The sequence below is a fragment of the Furipterus horrens genome, unplaced genomic scaffold, assembly GCF_987537825.1.
Source record: "Furipterus horrens unplaced genomic scaffold, mFurHor1.1.pri manual_scaffold_2, whole genome shotgun sequence".
Taxonomy (NCBI): Eukaryota; Metazoa; Chordata; class Mammalia; order Chiroptera; family Furipteridae; genus Furipterus; species Furipterus horrens.
This window is the reverse complement of record NW_028327172.1, coordinates 209,017,760-209,032,034: the sequence shown is the minus strand read 5'-3', so window position 1 is coordinate 209,032,034 and position 14,275 is coordinate 209,017,760. Positions and strand designations below refer to the sequence as shown.

Here is a 14,275-nt window from a genome sequence, read left to right as displayed (position 1 = left end):
ATTTTTTATTTAAATAATTTGATAAGCACAGTAGGCAAAGTTAGAGCCTATCAACCTGTATCACAGAAGTATGGTTTATCTCAAAGAAAATCTGACTTTATTACTCTGTGCTTAAAGCAATCTAGTAGCTTTCGGTGCTTCTAAGAAAAGTCAAAAGTTTAAATATATCCTATAGGGCTTTCTCATAATCTGGTCTCTACCTATTTTTTTTAAGCCTCATCTATTATCAGTCTCTCTTTTGCTCTCAACATTACAAGTCACGTTAGACTAAATGATTCCTATCCTGAAGTAATAAAATCATATATGATAAGTCATCCCTCAAAATTAAAATAATCAAGAACACTGAAGTATAGACTTATATCCTCTATCACTACTCTTTCCAGGCTAAGAATGTTCACATACATATTTGTGCACTTTCCCTAGGCCATCAGAGTAATGTAAGTAATTTACATTACTTGTTTTCTACATACACTTGGGTCTGCCTTACCATTTAAATTCACAGAATCAGAGAATATCAAAATTGGAATTTAACTTCTAAAATTTCATCTATCCTATCACTCATCTAATGCTTTTAAATACTTCTAATTAATGACAAGGCAACCAGGGAATCATTTCCCCATTTAAACTTTAAGAATTGTCTGATTCTTAGAAATATTCTTTCTTTTATGGACCTGAAATCTATTTCTATCTTAACTTCTAGCTTGTAATCCTAATTCTATTCATTGGGCCATTCAGAGAAAGTTCACAGTTCCATTTCAGTTTAACAGCCATACAAAAATTCACAGATCATGACCAGACTACTTCTAAGGCTTATCTTCCGTAAGGAACAAGAGGTAGAAAGTATGGGGAGACTAGTGCTTGGGTATTTTATGAGTTGGTTCCTTTATGTTTAACTTTTCACATTGCTCCAATGAGTTTGCTATTACTACTGCCAAATAATGACGAGGAAATTAAAGCTCCAATAAAGCTACTTGTTCAAGTAACTTATGGAGACAAAAGCCTATGTTTTAGTCTCTTTAGAAAACTAAACTGCCTTCCACAAAGGAGAACAGATATAAGAGGATGTGAAACACAGAAAAGCAAAACAAACAAACAAACAAAAATCCTACGCTTTCTAATTTCCAAACTTTATGTGCCAATATATTTTTCCTTAAGCCTTATATTAAAGTCATCTTTGACATTTTTTGTCATAAAACCTAATATATCACATACACTAATTCAAAATTTAAAAAATAGTTATTTCCATATTTCAGCTCCCTCTCAATTTTAATCTGTTTTACACACTGAAAAGACTATTTCCTTTAAACAATGACTAGTGTACTTTTCTTTAGAGCCCCAAATACCACATTGCCTTCAGATAGCAAACATAATGCTGGTAATATTTTTCTGGCTTCAAGAACTGACAATAATATCCCAAACTTGTTTTAACAAAAGTTACTTGTTCTATCTTCTCAAGTCAAACAATTATTTGGCATCCTCCACAAGTACTTAAAAGATTCTTCCTTCCTTTGCTCTGTAAATTATGGCTTTTCATTCACTTAAATATTAGATAAGTTCAACATCGCTCTCATCCTTCAGGCTCCTATGAAAAATGAATCTCTATATAGTTAACTACATGATTACATTATATTTATCACTTATATTAACTTTTATTTTTCCCCTGTTACATTAACAATGGAAGATAAATCATCTATTTCTTTTTATTTTTCATCTAAGTGTAAAAAACTGAACAGCGATTGCCCAATAAGTGTTCTCAGCTCTACATTTAAAAAAATAATTTTTAATCATATATATCTCTTTGCATGTATACTTTGCTTTTAAGTTGTGTGTTAGGATTCTATCACCATACACTTCATTGTGAAAAGAGCCTGAGAGCAACTCAAATTTCTTTTATAAACAGAAGTCAAAAGCAATACACAAACTCTAATTTAGCACTTCTCACTAGTCCGTATCACATAGGCTCATTACAAGTAATATTATTTCTAAAATTTGTCTATAAATATAAGGTTACATATACTTAAGAATATTAAAACATAAAATTATGTATTACACAAACAGAAAAAGTCTTACCTTGCTGAGTACTTTGTTCTTGCATTCGATTCACAGTGAGGTCTAAGGGGCCTTCCTGCTCTTCCTGAAGGGAGTTTTCTGCTTGATTCATTTGGATATTTTTATATATTAGACTTGGTCCAATCGAACCATTTCTATTTTCTTGAATTTTACCACTTTTTGAAATATACTCAATTGCAAACTGACGTATCATCTTTTTCATTAATTCCTGAGCAACTAGGGGAATGTTAGGATCACAGTTCTGAGGAAGATCTAGAGAAGAAATAAATATAATAAGCATTAAAAAATGAAATGCAAAATACCAATATTTAAACTTACCTTATTTTTATTAAAATCAATGATTTCAGAAGTCTTTTTAGCATCATTTCATAATTATCTATGGTTTTAAGACTTAGCAATAGAAACTTTGTATGTTTAATTAGCATTACGATAAATATCAACCCTAAACTTGGCATATTTAATCACTTCTTAAAAATAAACATTTTTGGCCACAAACTAAACTTCAGATAAGAAATTTGACATAGTTCAGTTTTATGTCTTTTCTTTTTTAGTTTTGATTCAAATGTAATCTACTAGATATTAAAACTTAGTATGTGAACATAAATTGTATATATACTATCAAGCAATTTTAACTTAAATACAAAAGTGCATACATTAAGTATTAAAGAAAACATCTGAATTCTCATAACTGTTAATTACCATTAAAATTTTCAGTTCTGTCAAATGTATTTCATATATGGATGTCATTACCAAATGTCATTTTTTCTTCAACTTTTTATGTTGAGAAATTTCAATCACAAAGAATAAAATAAAGCATGGTACAATTACACAGATAGCCTTAACCAAGATCCAAGAATTGCTAGTATTCTGCCACATTTGCTTTAACTTTTTTTTTTTGGTTTCCAGAACCACTAAAAGTGAATTGTAAAATTATGGCATTTCACTCCTAAAGATTTCAGCAAGCATCTACTAGTATTCTCCTATAAAAATGGCAATATCATTATTAAAGCTCTTAATCAATCCTTGATCCCCAAACATGTTGATCAGCTGCAACTATAATGAAGGTCGGCAGTGATATACAATTATACTTCAAACTTGTACAAGAAGTCAAAACAATCGAATGATTTTCTAGTGAATGTTGTGGAATAAGGACAGACCAGTTATAAACAGTTATATAATGGTGATAAAGAGTTCTGGCATTGCAGAGTGGGGTTGGTGGTAGCTTGTCACACACATTTCTGGTCTCAATCCAATGCTTTTATTTACTCTGCTCCTTCAGAGGTAGAACAGCAGGTAAATTGGAAAGGATGACTAAGCATACTTGGTTAGGCTCCATACTTTTTCCAAGAAGTGGTCCCCCTTCTTGAGATACTAGTTCTTTGCTCTTTAAATGCCTCAACCATTACCCAGGCAGATCAATGTTATGTGAATAGGTCGGCACTGATCTGGGGCTGTCTGAGACTGAAGGGTAAGTTTCTTTAGTTAGAGGGGGCCACTATTAGCTGGAAAATTTGTCTAAGACATATGAAGGCAAGTCTTGGAACTGGCATTTATTGCTATAGACCCTTAATTCTAAAATGCAAGAGGGTTTGAAAACATACTATTTGGAGGTGAGAAGAAGCAACCAACACCGTCACTATGACCACACCCACATTTGGTGCAAAATGTGACCTAAGATGACATGGTCCCTGTGGAAATATCAATATATTTTATCACAGGGTGCTGTTTTGCATCTGCTGGAGAAGTTACATAATAAACATCTCCATTATATTACCTCTATTAAAATAAAGTTTTAAATTTTGAAGAAACATCTGAGAACAGGGACTGTGGGCCTATTGAAACAAGTAACTTTTAGCTTTTACATTTATTCTCTGAACCCAGTGGGAAAGAGGGGCACTGTTGGTTTGGGGCTACTGGGGTGGGGGGGAAACTTAGCTTATAGAGTGGGATCTTAGCCATATTTATGAACTTAAGGCCAACTATATATCCCCCCCATCTTTGAGTTTCTCTGTTCATAAAAATGGAAATGATAACAGAATCTTGAAAAATCATAATAGGGCTTGCTCACAGCACATTTTAAGGTTATATGAGATTGCAGATAAAATACTTGGCATTTTAACAGTGATAAATGTTAGCTTTCAAGTTAGAGTGAAAATAACAAAGAGAAACAAAAAGATGCAAACTGACCAATTATATTTTATTTAAATCACAAGATGTCAAGTAAAAATATTTCTTAATATTATATTATTATAATAACATTAAAATATTATTATGCCCTTAGAAAGAGCATAATATCTAAGCTCATGTGATTTTTTTTTGGTTTAGAATAAATAATATTAGCAGATGTAACTTAACTAAAATAATTTACCAAAATCAGAAATTCCCATGTTGAACATAAGGATGCCCAGTTCATTCCACTTCTTGATTACATTACCTCTAGCAATCTTTGAAGGTTTCTCCCCCACTTTTTTCAAATCTAATTTGCTTCACATTATATATTAAAAGGAGATCCTGAATGCACCTTTAGTTATTTTGGTTAACCGTCCCACAACTTATTGACTGTCATCTTACAGTTTCAAAATAACTGAAATTCCAGAAAGAACAAAACATAATCAGACTTATAACATACGATTAGGGTTATACTTTAGGGCTGAGTTTAGAGCTAAGTTTAAAACAGAATGGATAGTGCTACTCTATTCTATTCACCTACTCAGTTTTTGTCTCTTTATATTAGAAAATAAGTCTATGTATGAGACTAAAGAACTTGGCAAAAAATAAACTAAAAAGTAAAATAAAAAAGAGAAAAAAAGCAGACAATAAAAATGGTCAGCTACTAATTAGCTAATGAGTTTTCTTTTTTCGATCTTCTCATTTACTGATTTTTATTTTTTGAGAGAGAAAGAGAAACACTGATTTATTTTCCTGTTGCTAATGAGTTTTCTACATTACATGTACAAGCTGTCATAATTACGAAAACAAATGAGTCAATTAAAGATCTAGGCCAAGGATTATAAACTCGTGTTTTCAAAGGTGAGGCAAATAATAAATACTTAGGTAGAAGATAGTATGTTGCCACATGGAAATGGTGTATACTGCTCTCAAGAAGGCAGAAGAAACTAATTTTTGCTCTCTCTTTTTATTCTCCAAATTTAACATGTTCTTTGTAGTAGCCACTATCAAGATGGTCCTCAATGATTTCCATCTCCTGGTTTCACATTACTGTATAGTCCCTTCCACTTTGCATCAGGGGTGCTGTGTGTGATTTAACAGCACACTGCAGAAGTGCACTGCACTTCTGATATTAGGGAATACACGTATGTGGTTTCCATCCTGGATACTCTTGAATGTGGCTGTTAGCTCCTTTCTCCCTGTCCCTACCCATACTCCATCCTTACGTCCCTCTCCCTCTCCTTCTGAACAACCCTATGGTGAGCCTCATGTGGAGATGAACTGAAGTCTCCTGTGAACAGCCAAATAAGGGAACTTGGAAGAAGATACTCAAGATCGATCAAACCCCAGATGAATTACTGCAGCCCTACCTGACCCCTTGATGGCTGTGAAGTGAAAAATTGGGCCAGAAACATACAGCTGGCCACTCTCAGATTTCCTGCTCAGAGAAAATGTGAGGTAACACATGTTTATTGTCTTAAACTGCTACATTTTGGAGATAATTTGTTAAATAGTAATAGATAAATAATACAGATTCTGGTATATATGAGTGAGATGCTGCCGTAACTAAAACCTAAGATGTATGGGTGTGGCTTTTAAAACCAGACAGTGGGCTTTGTGGAGAGTATTTCAATGAGGTAAATGTGATTGGAAAATGAAGGAAAGAATTATATTTATTATGTAGTGGCAGAAAGACACTTGTCTGCAGTAACTTGGAAAGTAAAACATGTGCCTAATGAGTTGGGTAATCTATCTAGGGAAAAGTTTAAGCAAAGTGTCGAGATGCCTTTTGGTTTTCTTTTGCTAATTACAGTAAAATATAAGAATAGAGACATATGCTAAAGGAAGGGTGATTAAGTAAAAAGAAACCAGGCTTGATTAAAATATTTTCAGTCCATACAGATAGCAAATGAGGCTGAACTTAAGAAAAGTCGAGCAAAAACCAAACCAGGAAAATATGCTTCAGAAAGCTGATGAGTTTTCTTAAAATTTGACTTTCTTTTGAAGGATTTTATTTATTTATTTACTTATTTATTTGAGAAAGGGGAAGGGAGGGAGAAAGAGAGGGAGAGAAACATCAGTGTGTGCTTGCCTCTCATGCACCCCCAACCAGGGACCTGGCCACAACCCAGGCATGTGTCTTGACTGGGAATTGAACTGGTGACCCTTTGGTTCACAGGCTGGCACTCAATCTACTGAGCCACACCAGCCAGGGTGAAATCTGACTTTCTTGATTATGTTGTAAGTCTTGTGTGAGTTTTTCATTTTCATTTTAAGTTTTTTGTGGGAGCGGTTTCATTCCACTAAACAAAGAACTCCGGAAGTAACCGAAGTCTTTCAAGAAAGTGTCTGTTCAAGAATACTGGTTAGTCCTGACCAGTGAAGCTCAGTTGGCTGAGCATCATCGTGCAAAGCAAAAAGTCACTGGTTCGATTCCCAGTCAGGGCACATGGCTGGCTGGTGGGGTCCAGTCCCCCGTAGCAGCATGAGTGAGAGGCAACAGATCAATGTTCCTCTCTCTCTGTCTTTCTCCCTCTCATTCCTCTCTCTAAAAATAAATAAATACAACCTTAAAAAAAGAAAGAACACTGGTTAATCTCTCTAAAAATAACAATGATATATAGCATTTCAAATTGCGCTATTCCCATCCTCCCATTCCAGTTCTGAGATAGCCTTCCCCAACACAGAGCTCCTAGGCAAAGATAATTTTATGGTTCTAGAAATTTAAGGAAATTTCTGTTAAATCATTAACTGACAGTTAAGAAATGTCAGTGACTTTACAAAATTACTTTAGAAAAGTCACTAAAGAAACAAATAGTAGTAACATACAGCAACAAACTCTCACCTGGGAGATAATGATTCCCGTAGCTGTCACATTGTAGTATTTAAAATATCCAGTTTTTAAATGAAACATGAGAAATGCAAAGAAAGGACAGAGTATGGCCCATACACAGGAAGAAGGAAGTCAACAGAAAACTCTGAGGAAGCTTGAGGTATTGGGCTTACTGGACAAAAAAGTTTAAATAAGCCATTTTAAATATGTCCAAAGAAATAAAGTAAACCATGTATAAAGGAATAAAGAAAAGCATCAGAAGAATTATCTCACTAAATAAAATATAAATAAATATGCTCAAAAAAACATTTAAAATTGTCGGTTGGAAAAGTACATTAACTAAAATTCACTAGATGGAAACAACAGCAGGTTTCACGTGGTTAAAAACAGAATCAGTAACTTTGAAAATAGGCCAAGAGAATTTATCCAGCCTCAGGAGAGAAAGGGAAGAAGGAAGGAAGGAGAGGAAGAAAGGAAGGCAGAAACAAAGGAAGGATGGAGAGAGGGAGGGAAGAGAAGGGAGAAAGAAGGCAAGGAGAAAAGAAAAAAAGACAACAGCTAAATTCTCTTTTAAAAAAGAAAGAAAACTGAACAGAGCCTCAGAGACCTGTGAGACATCATCAAGTGTACCAAGTATACAAATGGTAGTTCCAGAAGGAAAGAGGCACAAACAAATATTAGAAAAAATGATGGCTAAAATGCCCCAAATTTTATTAAAAACACTTATCAACATATCCAAGAAGCCCAAAAAACTCCAAACAGAAAAATGAAAAGAAGTCACATTAGGATGCATCTAGACACATTTACATGTACTCTAATAAATCAATCAAAAACCAAAGACAAAAAGTCAATCTTGAAAACAAGAAAAAATCAACTCATCACAAACAAGGGACCCTCAGTGAGATTAACAGCCAACATCACATTAGAATTCACAAAGGCCAGAAGTCAGTAGGAAGACATATTCAAGGAACTGAAAGAAAAAAGACTGTCAACCAAGAATTCTATATTCACCAAAACTATCCTTAAAGAAAAGAAGAAATTCAAACATTCTCAGATAAACAAAAACATTTTCTTTATTTTCCTAGCAGATCTAATATAATGAAAGAACACTAGACAGTAAAGTAAATCCACATAATAAAATAATAAGCACCAGTACAGTAACTACATAGGTAAAATACAGTATAAATGTATTTGTTTGTAAATTATAAATGTAGTTTTGTTTGTAATGTTTCCTTCTTACCCAATTTAGAAGAGAAATGTACAGAGGTTTTTGTATACTACTGAAAATAAGTAGGTATTAAGCTCAACTAGACTGTTGTTTAAGATGTTAATTATAATCCCCAGGGAAACCACTAAGAAAGTAACTGAAAAAAATATAGTAAAAGTAACAACAAAATAATTAAAATGGTACATTAGAAAATTTCTATTCAACACAAAAGAAGGTAATAAAGGTGACATAAAGAAAGCAAAAACATATTGAAAACAAATAGTAAATGACAGATGAAAATCCTACCTTATCAGTAGGATTAAGTGTAAATGGAAAGGTAGAGATTGGCAAATGGATTAAAAGAATAATCTACCTACATGCTATCAAATGTTTTTAATTCAAAGACACACTATATTAGAAGGAAAGGGAAGGAAAAAAGACATACTATATAAATAGTAACCGAAAGGAAGCTCGGGTGGTTATACTAGTATCAGACAAAACTGTCATTAGAAACAGAGGTCATTTTATAATAATAAAGGTTCAACTTGAAATACATAAAGGAAAAAAAACCTACAACTGTAATAGAAAAACAAACAAAAATTTTTAATGGGGAAAAAAGAAAATAACTAACAGAATTAAAGGAAGAAATATATTCAACAGTTATAGTTGGAGACTTCAATAAACCACTTTTCATAAAGTATTAAAAAAAAAGACGAAAGATCAAACAAGTTGTAGACATAAACCAACTATACCTAACAGACATATATAGAGCACTCTACCACCAAACAAGAGAATATGTGTTTTGTCAAGTGCACATAAAAATTCTCCAGGTCACAAAACAAGTCTCAATCAATTTAAAAAGACTTTAAAAAGTACAAAGTATGTTTTCCAACACCAAAGAAATGAAAAGGAAAAAAAAAAGTCAGTAACAAGATGAAATTTGGAAAGCTAACAAATGTGAAAATAAAATAATAGGTAAAAGATGGGGTCACAAGGGTTATCAGAATACACTAGAAGTTGAATGAAGAGGAAAACACAATATACCAAAAGGTATGAGATGTAGGTAAAGCAGTGATTAGAGGACAATTTATAGACGTAAACACCTATAGTTAAAACTTTTATCAAATCAATGAACCAATAACTTAACTTGATTTATGAGAAAATAAATTAAAAATTAAACCCAATCAAGCACAAATAAAATTTAGGTTAGAGCAGAAAAAATAAAATAGAGAATAGAAAAACAATAGACAAGATCAATGAAACCAAAAGTTGGTTCTTTGAAAAGATCAAAAACTTTACAAATCTTGAGCTAGACTGACCAAGAAAAAAACGAGTCAAGATTTAATTTGCTAAAATCAGGAATGAAGGAAAAGATATCATCATTAACATGAATGAAACACAAAAGATAATCAGGAAATACTATACAAAGTATACATTAACTAATTAGATCTCCTAGACAAAATGGCCAAATTCCTAGGAAGACACAAACTACCAAGGTGATCGAAGAAGTAATGGAAAATATGAATAGATCTATAACAAGTAAAGAGATCGAATCAATAACCAAAAACTTGCTACAAAGAAAAGCCTGGAGACAAATAGATTTCCTGGTGAACACTATTAGACTTTTAAAGAAGAATTAACACCAATCTTTCAAAAACTCTAAGAAATATTTCCCAACACATTTATGAGGTCAATAAGTAGCAGGACCTCTACCTCAGACCCTATGCAATAATTAACTCAATATGGATCAAAGAGCTAAATATAGTAGGCTAAAATGATAAACATCTTAGAAGAAAGCATACATGTATATTTTCATAACTGTGCATTAAGGCAATAATTCCTTAGATTTAGATTTGACATGTAAAGCACAAGCAAGAAAAGAAAAATTAGGTATACTGGACTTGATCAAAATAAAAAACTTCTGTACTTCAAACTGAAGCAATGCAAAGACAGTCCAAACAATGGGAGTAAATATTTATAAATCTTATGCCCACAGTATAAAAAGAATTGTTACCATACAACAATAGAAAGACAAATGCATAATGATTAAAATACGGCAAATGATTTGAGTATACATCTCCAAAGGTATTACTAATGGCCAATAAGGACATGACACAATGCTTAACATCATTAGTCATCAGGGAAATCCAAATCAAAACTGCAATGTGATGTCATCTGACATCAAGAAAGAGCATAATAACAGAGTATTATTCAATCATAAAAAAGGAACGAAGAACTGATGCATACTACAACAAGAATAAACCTCAAAGACACTATGCTAAATAAAAGCTGAACACTGCAGAATTCTATTTACATGAAATGCCTTAAACAGGCAACTCTATAGACAGAAAGTGGATCAGTGGTTGTCAAAGCCTGGAGGAGAGTAGAAGAAAAATGAGTGAGTGCTAATCTATTAATAACTTTATTTTTTAGAGTGATGAAAATGTTCTAGACTCAGATAGGGTGAGGGTTGCAAAACTTGTGAATGAGTATACAAAAATCCACTGTATTATATACTTTGTAAAAGCTTATGTTCTCAATATGATAAAACGCCTTTCACAAGTCAACTCGAAATAGGTCATACACCTATAAAACCATTAGAAGATAACATAGGAGAAACATGATGCATTATAAAAAGACAGACTACATTAAAATTTAAACATTTTTGGTCTGTGAAAGACTCTATTAAAAGAATGAAAAGACAAGCCATAAACTGAGAAAAAAGTATTTGCATAATTTTATAAAGGGGTCTTATGTCTTGGATGAACAAAGAACTCTTCAAACCCAACAATGAGAATGTGAAAAACCCAATGTAAATGGGTTAAAAAATGTGCAGAAGATCTGAATGGATACCTCACCCGAGAAGATATGCAGATAGTAAGCATATAAAAAGATGATCAATGTATGTCATTAAGGAATTTCCAATTAAAACAATGAGATACCACTAGACACCTATTAGAATGGCTGGGTTCCTCACACAACCCTATCAAAATTACAAAATATATAACAACCATCACTCAGAACCATCAGAAATTGAGTTGAATGAAGTCTGACAACTACGAACTAAAGAAACCACATCTGTCCAAACTGGTAGAAGGGGCAGAGAACTGGAATGGGATGGACCCCACACTCCAATGTGGTGAATAAAAATTCAGGAGGAGTATCTCAGGAGCGAGGAGTCCCAGCCCCACACCAGGCCCCCAGTACAGGTTCCAAGGCCAGAAGATATGTCCCTGTATCTTCTGGCTGCAAAAACCAGTGGGGATGGAGTCACTGGAAGAAACTTCTGGAGTCCCAAGCAGTTCCCCTGAAAGAACCCGCACATGGACTCACCTGCTCAGACTCCCTCCCTCTGAGCTCCAGCACCAGGGTGGCAGCTTGAAAGGCACCAGTGGCAAAAGGGAGGAACTGAAGTGTCTGGTATCAAGGTGGGAGCTCGGGGTCAGCTTTCTCCCAGACAGGAAGGCAGGCAGAGGCCACTGTCCATTTTCTCAGCCCTTGCTCCACAGAGCCACAGCTGGCAGGCGGGTGCCACATCTGGCACTGCATCAATCTGGCTAACACTGTTTGCCTGCCATGGAGATCCCGAGACTCCCTCCCACCCAAATCAGAGGCCCACCCAAGCTGTTAACAGACTTTTCCATGTTAAAGGCTGGTTTTGGGAGCACACACAGAGGAAAGCCGAAGTAGGACTGAGACTTGGCAGGGTCCCCTGGGCTTGCAGGCCTGCGCGTGGGCACAACGGCTCTGCTAAACCAAAACAAAGACCGGCGCTGCAGTTGGGGAGCCATGCAGAGAACTTTTTGGAAGAAGAGCTGAAACAAGACTCGAGACCTGGCAAAGACTCTGGACATGCATGCCAGCTCGCTGGTGTAGCAGCGCTGCTAAACAAAAACGAAGAGGGCTAGAGGGTACCATGGGACCGGTCAGGGGGACCCATCCCAGTGCGGCTTACAGTGGAGAGCTGTGGTAAGGGGGAAGGCTGGCGGGCACACGAGCGAGAGAACAGCAGCCTCAGAATCCAGCCAGATCTCCTCAGAGCCAGCCAGCCAGAAAGGAAGATAGGAACCCATGGAACTTTGACCAGGGGTAGGTCCAGAAAGAGAAGAAAGCGGTAAAAACCAGATATTACTAGGATGAATTCCACCGTGGTAATCTTCATGAGTTATTTTCTTGTCCTCCCAGTTTATGCATTTTAAGTCAGTAGTTGTTATATTATAGTTTATTGCAAATATCATATTTTGCTCCTCCCTTTTATTACCCCACTTTAACATCGATCTCCTCTTCTTACTTTTGTCTTAAATTCTATCTTCTCTCTTACTATGACTCGTATCCATTCTGCTCTCATACCATTTTTCCGCTTTACAGGCTCTCAAAACCATTTTCCTTGTCATTCATCATCTCACATTCTTTTTCACATTCGTAAAACACACTAGTTCTCTCTCCACCTTGATCAATCTTTGCGCATTGGTGGTAATACGGCTGCAGTTGTGGCATTACTGCAATCTCACTCACAGATATTCCCTCTTTCAGTATCTGAAACCTCAAATCCGAGAGTCCCCCTCTTCTACTCCATTATTACCGTCCTCCAGCCCTTTCCTTCCCTCAGCTTAAATTTGAAAAATTTCTCTCTCTTGGCCTGGTTTTCATTTCTTGTTCTTAGTATACCTACCCACTCTATCACCTCAAAGTCACTTCCCCTTCCTTTAGACATATCTTAAGCTTTTCTTTCTTTCATTTCCCCCTTATTCCCATCCCACCTACATCAATCATAGCCCAAAGGATGACCATAGTACTGGGGAGAAACTTTTTCTGTACTTTGTTTCCTACATTTTCTTCCCCTTCCTTTTCTTTATTTTTTTGGTTTATGTTTGCTCTCACACTATATTTTCTATAACTTCTGTTTAAACCTAATACTATACTCTTCCACTTTCTCACTTCATTCTGTCCTCTTCCCTCCCTTTTTGAACATGCCAATGTAAATTTTACTGTCTCACACTGTCTTGTCCCTACTCGCTACTATTATTGCTCTTCCCCCTCCTCTCAAAAATCACTTTTCTTTCAGTTAGTCAGCTCTTATGTGTTTTTCCTTTAGTATAATAGTCTTAATCTCTTTACATCTATATTAACACTGGCTCATTTGCTGTTGATAGTGTGATTGTGGGTGGGGGATATTTTAGAGGGTGTGGGTTTCTTGCCTGGGTTGTGTGTTTATGTTTTAACAGCAACTCCACAAAAGAATTCAAGACGTGGTGGATAGAGTGACTCTCAAACGGCCAGCCAGGGGGAAGGTCCCCCAAAGAGATACACAACAACAACCTAAACTGAAATACAACCCGACAGCCCAAATAAATGGCATAAAGGGCATCCCAAGAGCATCAAGCTCAGGAGATCAAAGAGACGGCACCACTGAATCCCACAGCTCTCCTATTACAGAAGGTCATACCATGAAGGCAGGAAAGCAAAGCAGACCAATTTAAGAAACAAAAACAAACAAGAAGAGTCACATAAAATGGGGAGGCAAAGAAACAACCCCAATGAAAGGGCAGGAGGAATCCCCAAGAGGAGTGCTAGATGAAACAGAGGCAAGCAAACTATCAGACATGGAATTTGAAAGCATGGTTATAAGGAAGCTCAATGAACTCGACAAACTCAGAAAAAACTACAATGAACTCCAGGGAAGCTACAAGGAACTTACTGAGAACTACAGCAGCATTGAAAAGGACATAGAAGTTATCAGTAAGAGCCAGGAGGAAACAAAGAATACAATTTCTGAACTAAGAATACAGTAGAAGGAATAAAAAGCAGGTTAGGTGAAGCAGAGGATCGGATCAGCAAGCTGGAGGACAACATAGAAAAAAAATCCCCAGACAGTGCAATAAAATGAAAAAAAAAAAAAAAAAAGACTAAAAAGGAATGAAGAGGGTTTAAGAGAGCTGCAGGACAACATGGAACGCAATAATATCCGTATCATAGAAATACCAGAAGGAGAAGGG

General features: G+C 35.3%; 1 protein-coding gene across 9 annotated transcripts in view; it reads right to left on the bottom strand.

Annotated features, from left to right (window-relative positions):
• LCORL (ligand dependent nuclear receptor corepressor like) overlaps nucleotides 1-14,275 on the bottom strand; it is a 126,220-nt gene that overhangs the window by 36,096 nt on the left and 75,849 nt on the right. For all 9 annotated transcript variants that reach the window (XM_090267033.1, XM_090267034.1, XM_090267028.1 and 6 more), the window contains exon 5: nucleotides 2,071-2,322. In XM_090267033.1, coding sequence (XP_090123159.1) covers nucleotides 2,071-2,322 — 252 coding nt within the window. The remainder of the gene's footprint in view (nucleotides 1-2,070; nucleotides 2,323-14,275) is intronic.